Source organism: Gouania willdenowi, unplaced genomic scaffold, assembly GCF_900634775.1.
Source record: "Gouania willdenowi unplaced genomic scaffold, fGouWil2.1 scaffold_262_arrow_ctg1, whole genome shotgun sequence".
Taxonomy (NCBI): domain Eukaryota; kingdom Metazoa; phylum Chordata; class Actinopteri; order Blenniiformes; family Gobiesocidae; genus Gouania; species Gouania willdenowi.
This window is the reverse complement of record NW_021145020.1, coordinates 172553-193413: the sequence shown is the minus strand read 5'-3', so window position 1 is coordinate 193413 and position 20861 is coordinate 172553. Positions and strand designations below refer to the sequence as shown.

General features: G+C 37.3%; 1 protein-coding gene and 1 long non-coding RNA gene across 2 annotated transcripts in view; both read left to right on the top strand.

Annotated features, from left to right (window-relative positions):
* The window catches only part of LOC114459116 (uncharacterized), a 22586-nt gene extending 14350 nt beyond the window's left edge, over window positions 1-8236 (top strand). The window contains exon 4 of the long non-coding RNA XR_003673235.1: window positions 8190-8236. This is a non-coding gene — a long non-coding RNA (uncharacterized LOC114459116). The remainder of the gene's footprint in view (window positions 1-8189) is intronic.
* Window positions 8237-8465: 229 nt separating this feature from the next.
* On the top strand, window positions 8466-19094 carry LOC114459114 (NACHT, LRR and PYD domains-containing protein 3-like; the record flags this gene model as incomplete). Its single annotated transcript, XM_028441476.1, has 6 exons — window positions 8466-8664; window positions 8867-10658; window positions 10736-10909; window positions 10997-11149; window positions 18298-18344; window positions 18467-19094. Coding segments are annotated over 6 exons (2892 nt in total), but the record flags the coding sequence as incomplete, so codon positions are not given.
* Window positions 19095-20861: the final 1767 nt, after the last annotated feature.

The window sequence follows — 20861 nt, the reverse complement described above, 5'->3', positions numbered from 1 at the left end:
GGGTCGTGACCCCATTTTAATATCACAAATGTCCAGCGGACCCCTGAGAATGTTATGTATAGGATACAGTTATTTGATATGTATTGTGTGTGATGTGTATTTGAAATACAATAATGCAAAAAACTTAAAAAAAAAAAAAAAGGAATTTGAATCAGTTTTTACCCTACTTTTAACCAATTACTAGACATTAAACCCCATTTTAAATCCAGGCTGACCTCACATTGGGTCCTGACCCTAAGGTTGAAAAAACTGCAATAACCTAATGGACTTCATATCCATTGCTTGTATTTTATAAATCTGTTTCTACTATATTTTAATGGTTTATTGAATATTGTGTTTGTGACATACTTTTGCTAAAATTTAGGGGCCGGCTGGTAATTTTTGTTATTTTTATTTCTTTTTTTTTTTGGGGGGGGGTATAACTAACACAGACACAAAGCAAACGAGTACAAAGGTTAATAAAAGATACATATAGAATTATTAGAATCATGGGGACACTCTGGCTATACCTATTGAAGACTTGGTGGCAGCAAAATGTAGTATTCATAATATTTATTTATTTTTTTTTATTTCCATTTAACTCATTCACTGCAGCCATTTTCAGAGCAGCCAACCTCATATTTCCAGGCGTTTTAGATGATTTTCACTGATCTTTCAAGACCCACAGAATACTTTGTAATATGACAATCTGATATATGAAATATTCTGAAAGATTAGACTCTACTTTCATAAGAAAAAAAATATTTTGTTTCTAGCTTGTTTTGTTCTTCTGTAATCAGCAGTTTGAATAAAGGCAAGTTTCACAAAAATCACCAGTTTGTGACAAGAAGCTGAGAAAACGGGTTTTTCTGAAAAAATCTATTGGTGACTTTGAAGCAATTTTTTTTACTTTAGGGACACCTCAACATTGGTTTCCTTCTATTAAAACTACAAAAAACAACACTGAGACCAGGCTTTTGATGGCAAACTTATTATTAATTTTGCTATCTGGGTCAGAATTGAATGGATTTATTACTGTATATTGGCATTCCTCCAAGTCTCGAGTGTGCGCTGCTGTGAGATGGTGGAAACTTCAGCATCAACTCTCGTAGTGCCATTTTCTGTCTCGTAAACTCTTTTCCTCTTCCTCTGAGCTCTGCTCATCACGGGTGATCTCTCATCCAAAGGTGCACTGCTGTCACCTACATGTCACCACTTGGTCACTACATCATGGTACAAGCTCAATATTCACAGGAGAGCTTTGTCACACTGTCTCCTAGCAACCCCAGCCGAAAAACACAATTTACGTCTATAGACGTCTTTGGCAGTCAATGAGTTAAGATTTGATGTCCAAAATGAATGTTCCAGCATTTAAATGTGTGAGTGCATGTAGTTAATTTCAAACTAAATAATATTTTGTCTAAAAAAAGATGTGAGTGTTTTAAATCTCTGAAGAACTGAGTAAACAATTGTTTTCCCTCATTTCACCTTCTCTCCCTTTCTTTGACTTTTTGTCCTGGTTTTCCTTTCTTGAGGAAGACATGCTGCTTTCTATCTCCTGCTCCACGTCACATCTACAGTTCAGACTGTAGCATCACATGTGGGTCGTACCATTAGCACTGTTTTAAAGGGGGTGGTAGGACCCTGATGCAGCATGAAAAACTGTGTTTAGTGTAAAGCTGTGATTAACAACCAGTTCATTTTCACACAGGGCCCTTTCATTCACATATAAATAATCTAAAAATGTTTTAAATGCATCTTTGTACATATATATATATATATATATATACTGTATATAAAGACTTCTGAGGGCCCCCCTGCCTTAGGCCCTGGGTACTCAGTACCCTTTACCCCCCTAGTCCGACGCCCCTAGATAAAGGAATGATATTTGATTTCAAACATGAACACAACAGCAACATAATGAAACAAATAATCATAATAATAATAATTGTAATAAAAAAATGAAAATAAATCAAACAAATCAAAGAGAACAAATGGTATAAAAATCCTGCTGGTGAAGCCTGTACATGTTCTAAAAGGAGTAGGAGGAAGTATATAATTATATGATCCTACCACATGTAATATCTCGTACTATACATATCATCTTCTTATAATATACACCTATTTACACTATACATATAAATATATACAGTATATATACATAACTCATTGATATATATCTATAAAATTATACAATTTATGTGATCAACTATACTTTCATCTCTCCACACATACACAAGTATATACACACATATTTACAATTGTATCCCTTTAACATTTAGGCTTTGAGAAGATAAACTTTATGTATTTATGTTTAAATTTCTTTAAATTCAGACATATATATATATATATATATATATATATACACACACACACACACACACACATACGTACACATACACATACACAATAGATTGAGAGAAGAGAGGGAAAACGAGAGAGAAAAAAGATAATAAAATACAAATTAATTAATTAATTAATAAATAAATAAAATTAGCAATTAGCATGTGTTGACTGACATTATGTGTTATCAAATTCAAGTTTTTAGTTTGGTTGCCCTTCAAATACATTATATAAAAATAATATTCTTTACATAACATTATTTGATGTAAATTGAACTGTATAGCATTTTATACACTATGCAGGGCCGTGCAGAAACCTTTGGAGGGGCAGGTGCTCAAAGTTAAAAGGGGGCACATGGAGAACTATTGATAATAGTAGTGTTAGTGTAATAATAATAATAATAATAATAATAATAATAATAATAATAAATATTCTAATAATATAAACAAAGATAACAGCAAATGACAACATTTAAAGTGTTGCTAAGCAACAGAGGCAATAATCATAACAACCAGAATCATAAACAATGACAACAAGGTGTGTGTGTGTGTGTGTGTGTGTGAGGTCGTACACACAGCAGTGTTGATTCATCTCTCAGTCCATGTGGACTAAAGTGTCAATCACTTTTCTTTGTTTTCACACTAAATACAGTCACCAACTATTTCCTCAGTCACTAGTTATTATTATTAATAATTATACATTATTATAATTAGTTCACCACCTGATAAACACTAAACTTTTACAGCACATTTTTCAAACACTAACACACTTTAGGACCAATGCTTGTTAACAATATAAAATAAACTGTATTAATCTCTGATCAATGAATGGATCATATACTGTGGTAAACAGAGGAGATAAACACGTATATTTATATAAACATATTATTACTGATGGTTTAAACACATGGAGACTGTGATCATCTCAATAAAAAGTACAGGATACTTTACAGTTTTTATTGATAACAATCATTGGTGGAAAGTGAAGTCACATGATCTAAACTCTAACACATGTCCATCTGTCCAAAGCACAAATGTTGTTAATTACTGTAAATGACTGATTTAGTCTTTATTACATCATATACAATCATTTAGAACCATCAAAGATCTTATTTTATAATCAAACCTGACATAAATCATTCAAAGTTAAAGATCAGATGTATTTAATGTAATGCTCTTTGTTGTTAGTATTGTGTAGTTCAGTGTGTGTTTCCATGGTAACACTATGTGTTAGTGTTGTGGTTCAATGAGCTTCTGTTGAGACGTGTATGAAGTGTTTAGTTGATGATGAGATTAACTGTTGATCTGAGATCATGATGGACATGTGTTAGAGTTTAGATCATGTGACTTCACTTTGCACCAATGATTGTTAGCAATAAGACACGCCTCCAATTGACCATATATGGTAGCAGCATCACTTTAAGAATGTGTGAACAGAGTTTTTTCAGTGGATTCTGACACGACCAAAGCTATAAATGTGTGTGTGTGTGTGTGTGTGTGTGTGTGTGTGTGTGTGTGTGTGTGTGTGTGTGTGTGTGTGTGTGTGTGTGTGTGTGTGTGTGTGTGTGTGTGTGTGTGTGTGTGTGTGAGCAGCTTCAGGTTGGACTGGTTCTACATATTTTATCCAGTGAAGTAATGAGGGTGTGTTAGAGTCTCAGCATGTGACCAAACAAACCGTAAAAACTACTCATGTTGGTGGTTAAAGTTACCAACAAATGGTTTATCAGGTTATCAGTGAAGCTGTGCTTAAAAACAAGGTACTTTACGTTATGTTATGAATGAAAAAATATAATAGTTTTGGTAACACTTTAGATTAGGGAACATCTATTAACCATTAATTAGTTGCTTTTTAGCATTAGTAACATATTGGTTCTTAATTAGTCATATTAAGTACTTATTTAGTACATATAATGCCTTATTCTTATTAATGCCTTATTATACACTTAATGGCAGTCTCACAGTCCAAACATGGTAGCATGTTGAGATCATAATTCATATACAACAACTTCCTTACTTACTACTAATAAGTAATAATTATGAGTTTGTTGAGGGAAAACTCTTATTTAATGGCTTACTGGTTGTATATTAATGCCATGCAGAATAAGGCATTAATAAGTATTTAATAATGACAAATTAAGAGTCAGTATGTTTAGTAATTGGAATGCTAATAAGCAACTATTTAATGGTTAGTAGGTGTTCCCTAAACTAAAGTTTTACCATTTGATTTATTTCAAGATCTTAATTTTATATAAATTACTATAAAATGACAAAACAACAAAAGTGTACAACAATTATTACAACGTTGCTGAAAACTGAACATAGTGGGCACCATCGCTCCGTAGGGGAGCTAAACTACAACGTTGGGGGTCCCTACGCTCAACAACACTAGAGAGAACCCTGGAAATGTTACTTTTTTCCACAAAATATTGTAAACAGAATTGTAAAATTCTGTTTACAATAGAATAGAACCTTACAATTCTGTAAGGTTTTTTTCTGTCCTTTCTATTCAGATCATTGAATTGAACAGATCTGAGGACAGATTACAACAATAATACTTTTTCTCAGTGTAGTTTATTTTTAGAGTTAGGGTTAGATTAGAGTTAAATTATATGTAATGTATGAGACTTGTGAGCGTTTGATGAATAGTTTGTTGAACTCAGCACTAAACATTAAATTCAAATGAAGATTGGTAGCAGCGGTGCTGTTGGATGTCACGTTCAACACTGCAGACCCTCCAGGTGCAGGTGATCAGTGATGGAGGTGTAGAATGGTAAAAATGGACTTGATTTTATATAGCGCTTTATCACCACACTGAAGCAGTCTCAAAGCGCTTTACATATCAGCTCATTCACCCAATCACTCTCACATTCACACACCAGTGGGACAGGACTGCCATGCAAGGCGCTAGTCGACCACTGGGAGCAACTTAGGGTACAGTGTCTTGCCCAAGGACACTTCGACACATAGTCAGGTACTGGGATCGAACCCCCAACCTCTCGATCAGAAGGCGACCCACTACCACCTGAGCCACGGTCGCCCATGATCACCTCCTGATAATGTGATAGTGTTGATGGGTTTAGTTCCTCCTGCTCTGCTCTGTGACTGATCAGCCTTTCTGGGAGCCAATGACCTCAGGTTGGTTAGGGGGGTCATTAGCCCCAGCTTCAGTACGTAACCGTATCCCTCTATGACCCATAGAGATGTTGTAATAAATCATCAGAGGTTGATCAATCATTTCTAATCATTGTAACACTCACCAATGGAGGCTCAGACAGCAGCTGGATGTGCACTGGGATGGCTTTAGTGCACGTTGTCTGTCGCTCCAACATTTACAATCACAGCATTAATCAGTCACTATATTTTGGGGGAGGAGCCACAGATCAGCTCCATCTTTAGACGTTCTCCTGCAGAGAGCACAGCTCTCCAAATCCTCCAATAGTTGACAATAAGCCATGTCAGCACATTCCAAGTGTTCTTTTCAGCTTGTCCTGTCAACGCTGTGTTTATAACCTGTTACACCATTTACTCACACCATGTACTATATTATTATATTAATAACTTTTATTAATTAGAACAAACAGAACACATGAGGTTTGACATTGATGAACACTCATAGACTCTGTGTTCTATCTGTAGTTTCACTGTATGGGGCCATTATTGTAACAAAACTATGTGTGTGTGTGTAACACAATCTGTGTGTAGAATTAGGATTTATTAACATAGTTGTCTGTGTGTAATTCATTCTGTGTGTCTGTAATCACATCTGTATGTGTGTGTCATCAAACCAGGACATTCTATTGGCTGTCTCTGTACATGTGACTTTTAGAACACATTTGGAGAATAGCCAACTTTTAACTTGTAACTCCTGTAATACCACTAGAAACCAGCAGTTGTCACTGGTACCAAGTGACTGACCCTCCAATTGGAGGCATATATTTTTATACCTATGTCATATAACATATAATATAACTTATAACATATCACTTATTAATAAAATGCGTTTATAACCAAACCACCTCAAACAACACAGAAGAAGAGGAAGTCAAAGACAGAACAAACACATACGACACCAATCCATGTACTGTTTGTTCTTTGGTTATTTATGTATTTATTTAGTGTAGGAGGAGGACCAGAGATAAACACTGATTTCCCACATCTTTAAAACATTAAAGAGAAGGTTAAACTCACTCATGGTTCACATCTATTCACATTGTTTGTTTCTACATGTAACACTATTTTAGTAACAGTTGCTGGCAGCGTGGGTAGCATTTGGTTCAGTTTGTCTCAGATAGTGTGAATTGTAGCACCTGGAATACAGTGTGTGATGTCATTAAATAATCTGATGTTCCTAGTTATTGAATCACCAATAATGAGTGACTAGGAATGTGTGTGAACCTGTTACACTGACCAGGAGCATCTGATGGTGAGAGGGTCACTGATGGCTGCTAGGGACCCTCCGTCGACCAGGTTGGCCGGCATGGAAGCGGTGTTTGTTGATGTCTGTAGGGCTGTACGTGGAACCAGAGTGTCTCTGTACTGCTGCTCTGAGAAATTTTAGATGGGCTATGGAGGATTTGGACTGATGGGAATTCAGTCCCAGCAGTGGTGGAGACGTTTTCCTGGTGGTTGTTTCAGTCGCTCAATTGGACTGAGTTTGTCTCCATTTTTGTATGAGAGGGCTTCAAAACGATTATGGAGAGTAAGCAGAGGAGGAACAATATAAATAAATAATTTCACAGTATTTTCCACCTTTAATGTGACCTATAACCTGCACAATGCAATTGAAAAACAAACTGAAATGTTTCAGGGAGATGAAGTTAAAATTAAAAAAAACTGAGAGAATGAGGTTGTTAAAGTGTGCACACCCTCTTATACAGACACTTTATTAAAAAAAAATTGAATATCATGGAAAAGTTGTTTAATTTCCATAATTTCATTCAAAAAGTTAAACTTTCATAGATTATAGATTCAGGGTCCACAGTTTAAACAATTTCAAGTATCTATTTGTTTATTTTTATTCCAATGAAATGCTAAGAGCCCACACATGTCAGCCTAGAGCATCTTGCTTGGCTGCACAGTGACACACATGGTGGTTTGGCCATGTCCTTCACCTACCTCCTGACCATATGACGAAAGCCATTCTCCAGTTTGACCCAAGGGCAGCAGGTTGGAGACAACCAGGAGGCAAGCCCCGCCCACAATGGGTCAATATCATAGCAGGCGATCTCAGACAACACAGACTTGTTGTGAAGGATGCAGATCTGCTGGTACGGGACCACCAGCTTAGGAAGAAATTGGTTCACCTGGACCGCCCTGGAGCCTTAGTTAATTAGTTTTGTATGTGTATGGTGTTTTCATAATTATTTATTATTTTTGTATATATATTGTGTTTTAAATGTTTGCCCTATTTAGTGTGGTGTGTTAAACAGCCAGAATGAAAAATGGCCCATTGAGAGTGGTAAGCACCCCCAATAAAAAAAAAAAAAAAAAAAATTGATGGACTATGTTTGTTATTTGAAGTGGTGTTGATGTAAATCTCAGCAAACAGTGGAAGGTGAAATTGAAAAGGCTTTGTAGGAATGGTCTCCAGTGTGTAGATGAGTCTTAGACAATGTGTGATCTTCAGATTTATGAAGGATTGAAGACAAATAAAGCCTCAGTCCAACAGACTTGTTCTCCTGTTCAGTGGAAACATGCTGAGATGTTCTACACGTGAGCTGAGCTCCAAAGGCTGCTCCACACTCACTGCACTGAGGCTCTGCAGGACATCAGCCACTGTTACTGATGTTCACATGATGTTAGCAGAGCCTCCTGTGCTTTCCTCCAGCTGCTCCTCAGCATGTCTAAGTGTCTGTGTCTTCTCCACAGCAGCTTGGAGGGTGTGGATGGTTCCTCTGGAGCTGAGCCTGACTCCATCTTTACGGTGTGTACGTCTACAAAGACACTAAACCTGTGTCAGACTGTGATCAAACCACTGTACACACACACACACACACACACACACACACACACACACACACACACACACACACACACACACACACACACACACACACACACACACACACACACACACACACACACACAGATGATTGGAGCAGGCCTTCACTCATCACCTTTAATGTGTTTGTGTTCCAGCTGCTGGAGGACAACATCATCAGCTTTGTTAAGGCTGAACTCAAACACATGCAGAAGATTGTGGATGGAGATGATCCAGAGTGCTCAAAGAGTCAGATGGAGGGTGAAGATGAGGAGCAGAGGAGGAGCAGGGAGGCCTTTCTGAACATCACACTGTATTTCCTGAAGAGGATGAAGCAGGAGGAGTTGGCTGAGCGTCTGCAGAGCAGTAAGAGTATGTGAACATCTTCACTGTGAGGAACATCACATGAAAGACACAAAGCTGGCTTTTCTTTTTCAAAGCATGATTCAATCAGTCACATTTAATCTGAGGAACCATCCAGACTGAGAACATCACACACTTTAATCTCCAATATTCAAACCTGCTCTGACTTCTCCACTCTAACATTAAGTTTGTTTTCATTCAGGAACAAAGGCTCAATACAAATGTGAGCTGAAGTCCAAGCTGAAGAAGAAGTTCCAGTGTGTGTCTGAGGGCGTGGCTAAAGCAGGAAGTCCAACCCTCCTGAAGGAGATCTACACAGAGCTCTACATCACAGAGGGAGGGGGTGGAGAGGTCAACCAGGAACATGAGGTCATACAGATAGAAACAGCATCCAGGAGATCAGACACAGCAGAAAGAGCCATCACACTAGAAGAGCTCTTTAAAGCTCCTCCTGGAAGACCTCGACCAATCAGGACAGTGATGACAAAGGGCGTGGCTGGCATTGGGAAAACACTCTTAACACACAAGTTCACTGTAGACTGGGCTGAAGACAAAGCCCAGCAGGAGGTCCACTACACATTCCCACTGACCTTCAGAGAGCTGAACGTGCTGAGGGGGAGGAGCTTCAGCTTGGTGGGACTTGTTGATCACTTCTTCTCTGGAAGCAAAGAAGCAGGAATCTGCAGCTTCCAGGACTTCCTGGTTTTGTTCATCTTGGATGGTCTGGATGAGTGTCGGCTCCCTCTGGACTTCCTCAGCACTCAGACCCTGACTGATGTCTCAGAGTCCACCTCAGTGGAGGTTCTGCTGATAAACCTCATCAGAGGAGAACTGCTTCCATCAGCTCGCCTCTGGATAACCACACGGCCTGCAGCAGCCAATCAGATCCCTCCTGAGTGTGTGGACATGGTGACAGAGGTCAGAGGGTTCACTGACCCTCAGAAGGAGGAGTACTTCAGGAGGAGGTCCACAGATGAGGAGCAGGTCAGCAGGATCATGTCCCACATCAGGACGTGTCGCAGCCTCCACATCATGTGCCACATCCCGCTCTTCTGCTGGATAACTGCTACCGTTCTGGAGGACGTGTTGAAGAGCAGAGAGAAGGGAGAACTGCCCAGGACTCTGACTCAGATCTACAGCCACTATGTGGTCCTTCAGAACAAAGTCAAGATGGTGAAGTTTGATGGAGGAGCTGCCACAGATCAACACTGGAGTCCACAGAGCAGGGAGATGATGGAGTCTCTGGGAAAACTGGCTTTTGAGCAGCTGCAGAAAGGAAAGCTGATCTTCTATGAGAGTGACCTGACAGAGTGTGGCATGGACCTCAGAGCAGCCTCAGTGTGCTCAGGAGTGTTCACACAGGTTTTCATAGAGGAGAGCAACCTGTACCAGGACAAGGTGTTCACCTTCATCCACCTGAGCCTTCAGGAGTTTCTGGCTGCTCTTCATGTCCATCAGACCTTCATCAGCTCTAAAGTCAACCTGCTGGAACATCAACCACTGAACCTTCCTCATAGTGGAGGTCAGCCTGACTTTAACTTTCTCCATCAGAGTGCTGTGGACGAGGCCTTACGGAGTCCAAATGGACACTTGGACTTGTTCCTCCGCTTCCTGCTGGGTCTTTCACTGCCAACCAATCAGAGGCTCCTACAAGGCCTGCTGACACAGACAGGAAGTGACTCACTGACCAATCAGAGAACAGTTAAATACATCAAGAAGAAGCTGAGTGAGGGTTTGTCCACAGAGAGAAGCATCAACCTGTTCCACTGTCTGAATGAAGTGAATGATCACTCTCTGCTGGAGCAGATCCAACAGTACATGAGATCAGGACGTCTCTCCACAGAGGAACTGTCTCCTGCTCAGTGGTCAGCTCTGGTCGTCATCTTACTGTCATCACAAGAACATCTGGATGTCTTTGACCTGAAAAGATTCTCTCCTTCAGAGGAAGCTTTTCTGAAGCTGCTCCCAGTGATCAAAGCCTCCAAGAAAGTTGAGTATGTGACTTTAGAAGAACATGTATTTAATTCTGTCACAGACAAACATCTGTAAGGTTTCTCTGATTATTCATCAGGTTGAGTTCCTGTGGTCTCTCAGAGAGAAGCTGTGCAGCTTTGGCCTCAGTCCTCAGCTCTCAGTCCTCCAGTGTGAAACATCTGGACCTGAGTAACAATGATCTGCAGGATTCAGGAGTGAAGCTGCTGTGTGAAGGACTGAAGAGTCCTCACTGTAAACTGGACTCTCTCAGGTCAGTGGATCACATGTTCCATCAACATTGTCCTGTTCCTCATCTCCTCACTTGTTTCCTGAGTTGTGGATGTTTTTCTGATTCCAGTCTGTCAGGTTGTGTCATCACAGAGGTGGGCGGGGCTTCTCTGGCAGCAGCTTTGAGCTCCAACTCCTCCAGTGTGAGAGAGCTGGACCTGAGCTACAACCATCCAGGAGACTCAGCAGTGAAACTGCTCTCTCAGAGACTGAACACTCTGAGGTGAGAAACATCACAGCAGCTCATCACATGTTCACATCAATCCCCATCACATGTGTGACAGAGAGCTGTATCAGAGGAATGTGATGAAGCTGTGAGAGGTGGGACACTAAAGGAGGAGGACTGGGACAGGTTAGAGGGATGAAGGACAGAGATAAGAAGGTAGTGAGGAGTGAGGAGAGGCTGATGGAGAACTATGAGGAGCTGATGAAGGAATGAGAGAGAAGATCAGAGGAGATGGAACCAATCAGTGATGATTGTGTTCATACAGAAATATAAATATATCTTATGAAATTATATTTTAATTATTGCTCTGACATAAGTTATCAAGTCAAAAAATTAGAGATGAACTGAAATGCAAATGACTGGTCCAAAACCAAAAAAAACATTTCCAGCTCTGAATGTTACTAACCACTAAAATTAAAACATTGTAATTGTATAAATTATTACCAATGTTTCAAATAATCAATCAATTAAAGGTTGGTTAGGGGAAATTAAGATTATGTGCTCTGAAAAAGGAACAAAGAAAATCCATCATGTTTAGCACCTGTAAACATGTAAAAACTTTGACCAATGAAAAAGGAAGTTTTTTTAAATTTATAAACCAATCACGTCTTTCTGTCTTCCTGCTCGTTCTCCACCCCTCGCGTGCACGAGCCCACACTCATAGTGCGTCATTGGTGACAGACTTAAAACAGAGTTTTTAGTCACGTTTAACATACAGTATATAATGATAAAGTTTAGTGTTTACTTACTGCTGAATGAGACGACGTAGTTTCTACACAATACAAACAATGAGCTTAGATCCACTTCTGCAGCAGCAGTGCTAATGCATGTGAGTGAGACAGAGCACAGAGGGGAGGGGGGTAAGCTACATTCAAAATCATGCTCGCTTTCAAAAATCACCTACCCTGCCTTTAAAATATGAAAATATTTATTTAGCACTGACATTCCAACAATGCATAATATAAAATAAAATAATACAATGTTTAACTTGACCCACTCATACAATTATTAAAACAAAAATATGTATGTTTTTAAAACATTTTAAATTTATTTCAAACTGTAGACTTATGTTACAAATATCATTGTTTAACAATTGTTAGAGTTTTCGAGCTAACTCTGGTGTTCAGTATCTGAGATTTCATACAGAGAGACATAGTCAGAGGTTTTGCTGAATCAATCAATCAGTTTATTAGAGATGAACAAAAAATGAATCAACAAGTCATAACAAGTCAATAGAAGAACAGACACTCATCTAAAACACAGCTGTGGTCCTCAGGGTCTGCTCACTCCCTGGGCCCCAAACATAGATTTATCAGTGTTTTTATATATTTAGAAATCAAATGACCAGCTCCTTGTAATTAGTTAAAGATGTCATTTACTGGTGATTTAAAGCAATACAAATTATGTTTAAGATTTATTGATTTATTCATTATTATTGATCATTTAGGGGTCCATGGTGTCTGTTTATTTAATTTATTTAGATATATAGAACATGAGTTGTTTAATGTGTATTAAGTTTAATTTTAGAATATAATTATAATTATTTGTTAATGATTTAGACTTTGTGCATTTTGGGTCAAACTGACATTTTAGTGTTAATCTGATTGTCTTGTTTATATCTGATTTGTCTCTTCGTTTACGTACATGGTTGTGTTATTTTTATTTTTAGATTAAGTTGAAATCAGATGTTCTGAAACTGTTTGTCCTTGTTCTGAAAATGACAGCTAACAAGTTGATCTGAATAGATTTTATGAATAGATTTATTGAGTATAAAGATATATAATTATAGTATTACACATAAAAAGAAACTATGAATAATAATCCATTCTAACATTTCCTCTCTTCACTGTTTAACAGTGTGACTATATAAAATTATGAATAAGACAAAATTATTAATTCAGACTATGTTTTATTATGTTATATTAACGTTTTTTTTTTTTTAGAAATTATAATATCAGGTTACCTAATGTAAGCTCGTTAATTTATTTGAACGTAATTTTATTTCAAGTTACATTCCTATTTTGTTTACCATTGTTAGAGTGGGACAAAAACTTTTATTTAACTTTATTACATTTATTTGGATTTACTGTTAGACTATGTTTTAATATAAGAAAAAAGTTATAAGTAGAACAGAACAGAATACAAACATGATTTGTGTTTAAATTGAATATACACAGTAAACTTGAAATTATCCACTTATATTTATCTGTACAAACAATAACTGAATACATGCTCTTCAAAATCAATCTTATAAAACATCACATGATTACAAAAGGTGTTTTAAGATTTATTCAATACAGATTTTATCATTTCTTTATTACATACAACCACATAGTGAGGTGAGTCTATGATTGCTATGTAGTGTATGAGTATTTTATTTTAATATCACTTCTCTTTCCATGTGAATGTGAAAACCCACAGCAGGAACCTTAACTGATTGATTGATTGATTCTTTTTTCTTAGTGAGGAAAAATACATTCACGGTCCTGCCTGCCCACAGCGACCAATCAGGAAATGACTTTCAGAAATTAATATCAATCTTTATAAAGTTTATATGGAAGCTTTTGAAGCACAAACGACAAAAACACGTGATCACCCTCTAATATAAACTGTGCAGAAATAATCTATCAATATAAAATAGAAATTTTTGTTGAATAAAAATCAATTGAAGCACAGTGATATCGCTTACTCATTTAAATTACAATTATATGAATCTATATTAGTTAATTAGTGTTATTCTATCAGCTGTTCTATTTCCTAACTGAGCAGGTGATTTGTTTCAGATTATTTTAATTTATATTTAAAGTAATTTATCATTGCCCTTTCTTGTAACATATTATATTCATTAAAAATAAATAAATCATAATTAAAGTTTAACATTTACGTCCTCGACTAAATCAAATACTTATCCAATGGTTTCTGTTCTCAGCTGGTGATGTCTGTATCCTGTGAACAAGAAACTACATTTATATACATTTCAAAGGTTGATTATGATTTTTTTTAATATTTCAAGTTATAATTTCTATCTAATTCTATCCATGTCTACATATTTATTTATCTATCTGAGGATATAAATACACATAAGGGTTTTAGTTGTGAGATTTTTAGAACATAAAGAGAGGAAAATGACAATATTCTACACAGTTGTAACAGAATATTCAAACTAACAGAGATTATTAAAGAAATAAGTGAATAAAAAAGTACGAAAATTACTCAAAGAACTGTAAAGTAAATCAAATCATTAGAATAAAACAGTAATTAGAACAAAACAGAAATGTAACCAGGTGTTATGTTAATTTATGCCTCTACTAATATTTATATAGTTTACAAGGGAACAGATTTTTGATTGTATTTATGTCTTTATTATCTCTCTAAAGAGTCCTAGTTAAATCTATAGACCACGTACCATGTACAGTTCAGCCCCCCCACCTTTGATTAGACGTTTTAGGTGGTGAGGTTGTTTTTATAACCTCAGGTGATCAGCCATTGTTCTGCATTCTGGGCCAGGGTCTATACAGTATATATGATTCCTCAATATATGAAATAATGTTATCCATGTCTGTTATTAAGATCATTTGTTCATTTACCTTTTAACTAAAAAATATGACTTTTATTCAAGCTACAACTGTAAAGTGTTGGGGAGTGCTACAAAAAAAATAAAGTCAATCAACTGTAATCATCAATAGAAAGAAAACAGTATGAAATCTATAAATATGATATCCAAAAGTTATTCTAATTGTCATTTCAGAAATATCAACGTATGATCAACAAGAAAAAGTTTTTAGTAATTCCTTAAAATAAAGATCCTAACCCATCTTAAATTATAAATATTTAAATAATTAAACAAAAACTGGTATGTGTGTAAGTCTCTATGTATATGTGTATGTATGTGTGTATGTATATATGTGTACAAACAGCTATCCTTCTATCACATGATCACTCACTCAAAGACACGCCCTGGTACATTTTTCACTCACAACACGTTTCTCTCAGTTATACATAAAGTGTCATCATCCATCAATCAATCACTCTATGACACGCCCACTGACACACTCACACTCACAACACGTTTCTCTCATACATACAGCATGACATCATCCTTATTCATTATTCATTCACCCACACATACATATATATCTGTGTGTGCGCGTGTGCGTGTGCGTGTGCATGTGCGTGTGCGTGCGCGTGCGTGTGCGCGTGCGTGTGTGCGTGTGCGTGTGTGTGTGTGTGTGTGTGTGTGTGTGTGTGTGTGTGTTGTTTCCATAATATCTTATTTAATCATGTTTATATGTTGTAATTATTCTGTTGTGTAAGTGTTTATTTTCTAGGTCAAACAATGTTATTTTTATATTCTTTCTGTATCAGTTGTGAACAAGTTGTGTTGTGTGTTATCTAATGTTCTTTCTACCAGTTCACTGCAGTTCACACAAGATATAGTTTCATAATCATTCATTTCATTCATGTCAAAAAGAGGAGAAATTGATTTCTGGTTTATCTATTAAAGCTGTTTTAATTTAATATATGTTGATTTGGACATTTCTGATTTAAGATCAGAAAAACATTTGTTTGATGTGTGTTTTGTTTCTATGTTTATTATTATTAAATAATGTAATAATGTGAAAGTTGTGACTTTTTAGGACATTAGTGATTTGAAATGAAATATTCAAAATCAAACTAAAACATAAATATTGTTGTAGTTCCTATTTTTTTCTCAGTCTTTATATATTTTAGGTTTAAAAATAAAATAATTACTGGTTTATGGAGGAGATGTTTTTATGTGAAACATTTCAAATCTAACTTTGAAACAAAGGCTGAACTTTTATTAAAAAGTTTCTCAACCAAAATGTATTTTAGTTTATTTTCCTAATTTGATATTACAATTTAAGTTTTTTAGTTTGTTCAATAATTAGTATTTTATCTTATTTCATTAATGTTTTCGTTTTTTAATTAAACATGAGACAAATTACAGAATTATTAGCGTTATCTATAAAACCTTATGGGATTGAACATATAGTTTTGATTTAATGATTTCTAAACTGATGTGTTTCATGTTAACATACACCAACATATTTTAGCAGCATCAGCATTATTGTTTTCTGTGACGTGTCCTTCAGTCTTTACTTGTTTTATCAGGAGGGAATGATTAGAACACTTTAGTTTAGTCTTTTCCCAGCAGCAGAGTTTTTTCAGAGTGTTTCCTTTTGAGGGAGAGTTCATTCTGTATTTGTCCATAGTATCCATAGCAACGGTCATCTACCAATCACTAACAGCCACTGGTAGATGACATGTCCAGATCAGTCAGATCAGATTATTTATCATTATTCTTATTTCATATTTCATATTGATATTATTATTGTTGTTAATATTTTCATTTTTCTTACTCTTATTTTTATGTTTATTGTTATATTATTATTCATATTATTATTATTGTTGTATTTCTGTTTTGCAATAGGCTGATGTTTTGGTGCTTGTGTCTATATGTTTTTATAATGTGTCTGTGTTTGGCTATTTTCAAAAAACAAAGTTGTCCTGATTTTTCATTTTATTTTATTATTACCCAAGAGGTTTTTGGTAAATTGTCATTAAAACAAAAGTATTTTGTGTTGTCATATTTGGTGGCTTTGGAGATCAACTTATTTATTTATTTATTGACTTATTTAAGTATTTGTTTAACCCATGTGGGGTCAGCCTGGAACTAAAATGGGGTTTAAATGTCTCGTAATTGGTTAAAAAGTAGGTAAAAACTGATTAAAATTCTATTTTTAAAGTTTTTGGAATTATTGTTTTTCAAATACACAATACAAATACAATAAATATCAAATAACTGTATCTTATACTTTAACTTTCTGAAATATATAAATCTAGTTCAAATAAAATACAAAAAAATAAAGTTTATATCAGAATATTAGTATAGTTTCCAGGTGAAAAAAAGTGTACATATTAAAAGTTACAGGAGGGGCCCAACAAGATGGTTTGTACCCAGGTCCCAAAATGTGGTGCTGCGCCCCTGGTGCACACTCACAGCCAGGGTCTGTAATGCACAGACATCATCAGTTCTCAGATGAATATATGCACTATTAGCTAAACTTCACAATAACACTATAACAATGCAATAGATTAGATCAGCTGACATGAACCTGAGTCACTGCACCATCTATGTTTATGTCACGTGACTCCAAAATCCTTTTATGCACACCACAAGGAAATAATCTGACTATTTAAACGTTATTTAACAACTCTCCACATCCATTACACACAGAACACACAATCATAATAACACACTCCATCTCCATCACCACCACCTTGTAAAAATACTGTAGTGTGACGTTAAACTGTATGAATAGATATGAAAGTGTACGGTGGCACCATGCTCTTACTTTGAGCTGCAGGGAGGGTTACCATGGTTACAGGTGTCCAGATGTGGAGGTGTGCTCTGGGGGCGTGGAGATAAAGTCTCTCATGAGGTGATGAATGTCCAGAGAGTCAGAATCTGTGTGTGGGTGTGTATCAGAGAAAGGTGTGTGAGTCTTTTCTGGGTCATGGTGCTGCGCACCCATGTCTTCAAAAGTCAACGTGAACCTGTGTTAATTAGGTCTAAAAATAATTACATTCAAATACAAAATACACGTAATAGCCTACGTGTGTCAAAATCATTCTCTAAATATTCATAAAGAATTTATAAATTGTGCTAAATATTTTTCATAGACTACATTTAAACACCTACATTCTCACCAATAGGGGGAGCTGCAGCACCCCCAGCACCACTACTTCCTGTGGCCCTGCTGAATATTCAGTTACTGTTGATCAACCTGATTTATGATGGTATTAATGTTTGTAAACACAGACAGATTAGATGTGATCAGTACGTTAGATCACGTGATCACATGAGTTCTGATTGGATTTCAGCCTAGGTGACCAAATAGTGTATATATACATATATATAATAGTGTATAGTTAAGATCAGAGGAGGTGGAACCAATCAGTGAGGATGAAGAGAGGAACACTTTGAAGGAGATGAAGAAGGTGAAGCTGTTGAAGACAAACCAGTAGAAACATGGAGAGCTTGATGGAGATGGCATCAGGTTTCTGAGCAGCACTTTGGACTCTTTAGGTGTGTAAATCACTGCCTGTGTTTGCTCCTGCAGGGCGGACCATGGAGGAGAGCAGAGGATCAAAGCTGGTGTGAGGAAGTGTAAGTGTGTGTGTGTGTTCATTCAAAGTGTCCTCATGAAGCTCTGAGTGAATGAACATGTCAGTGATACAGAGAGAATGAAGCATCACATGATCAACTGTTGTTTCTTTGTGTCTCATCAGATTTCTGTCACATTCACCTCGACACAAACTCCATCAACAGAAACCTCAGACTGTCTGACAACAACAGGATGGTGACATATGTGAAGGAGGAGGAGCTTTATCCTGATCATCAGGACAGATTTGATATCGATCAGGTTCTGTGTAGTACTGGTCTGACTGGTCACTGTTACTGGGAGGTGGAGTGGAATGGATATGTTAATATAGCAGTGAGTTACAGAGGAATCAGAAGAAAAGGAAACAGTAATGATTGTAGGTTTGGATTTAATAATCAGTCCTGGAGTCTGAGATGCTACAGTGGTTTTTACATCTTCAGACACAATAACATATTCACACATACCTCCTGTCCCTGTGGTTCCTCTGGTAGAGTAGGAGTGTATGTGGACTGTCCTGATGGACGTCTGTCCTTCTATGAAGTCTCCTCTGACTCTCTGACACTCATCCACACCGTCTGTACCTCCTTCACTGACACTCTGTATCCTGGGTTTAGGTTTTGGTTTGGTTCCTCAGTGTCTCTGAGTCCTCTGTGAGACAGACAGAGAGACAGACAGACAGACAGACAGACAGACAGACAGACAGACACAGCTACACCCAGAGACAGACAGACAGACAGACAGAAGACAGACAGACACAGCTACACACACAGGCAGACAGACAGACAGACAGAAGACAGACAGACACAGCTACACACACAGACAGACAGACAAACACACGCACACACACAGAGACAGACAAACACAGACAGACAAACACAGCTACACAGACAGACACACACACCGACAGACAGACAGACACATAGACAGAGAGACAGACTGACAGACAGCTACACAGACAGAAATGCAGACAAACAGACACACAGACAACACATACAACATAGACTGACAGACACAGAGACAGACAGGCAGACAGAAAGACACAGCTACAGACAGACAGACAGACAGGCAGACAGACGGACACACAGAGACAGACAGACACTTAGACAAACAAACAGACACACAGACAGACACGCAGACAGATAAACAGGCAGACAGACAGACAGACAGTCACACTTACTGACAGACACAGCCACACAGACAGACAGACAGACAGACAAACAGACAGACACACACACAGCTACACAGACAGACAGGCAGGCTGACAGACAGACAGGCAGACAAACACAGACAGACAGACAGACAGACAGACAGACACAGCTACACTGACAGACAGACACACACACACAGAGACAGACAGACAGACAAACACAGCGACACAGACAGACAGACAAACACAGGGACACAGACAGAAAGACAGACAGACAGACAGGCACTTAGACAAACAAACACACAGACAGACAAACAGGCAGACACACACACACACACACACAGACACCGACAGACAGACACACACAGCTACACAAACAGACAGACACACACACACACACACAGAAATACAGACAGACAGGCAGACAGACAGACAGACACACACACAGCTACACAGACAGACACACAGCCAAAACAGACAGACACACAGACAGAGAGACAGACAGACATGTCTATGAGTCCTCTGTGAGACTGACAGACTAGATGGCTGACTTCCTGTTTGGTTTTGGGCGGGGTTATAATGTATCTTTTTGCTCATCTTGGCGTCAATAATACATGTAAATTTGATGTGAATCACCTGAAAATTAACCAAGATACATCATTTATAATGTGAAGGAATTTCCAGTGACATTATAGGCCCCTCCCACTGATCACAGCCTGTTTTTTCTTCATCACCCATCTTATAACATTCATCCAACACTATTTTGAAGTCAACATGATATATTATCTTTCTGCTAGAGCTGTTAGCGTCAGACGCTACTAAAAGTGGAACCCTCTGAGAACACAAAGTATGAGGTCACATCTGTCTCATGTTCTTCTTCTCCACAAAAGTGAAACTGTTCCTAATTCACAAGTTTTATTATGAATGATGATAAATATGTACAGAATAAAGCAGATGATGTTAGTCCATCACCTGAGGATTATAGAGGGGATACATTTTCTATCAGGCACAGTGAGACAGGCTGAAATCATTTGTATCTCCTGATAACATGTTCTGGTCCACAGTCCTGTATCACCATGTGTCTGTGTTGAGAATGTCTGAATAAATGCTATGAAGTTATGATGATCAACAGAGGCTGAATAAAAAAATACACCAATATCTAAAGATCAGATCTCCTGTGTAAAGGAAAGTGAGTTACATCAACAACTACTGTTGGCAGTGCTGCAGTAAGTTCATCAGAACATCATTGAGTGAAAAAGGTGGATCTGAGTCTGACAGTGTGTTCAAATGTTCACAGTGGTGTTGATTTTACTGTATCACAAGTTGGACACATTGATCTAAAGACTGAATTACAGCATGTTTGAGTCTAGAACCC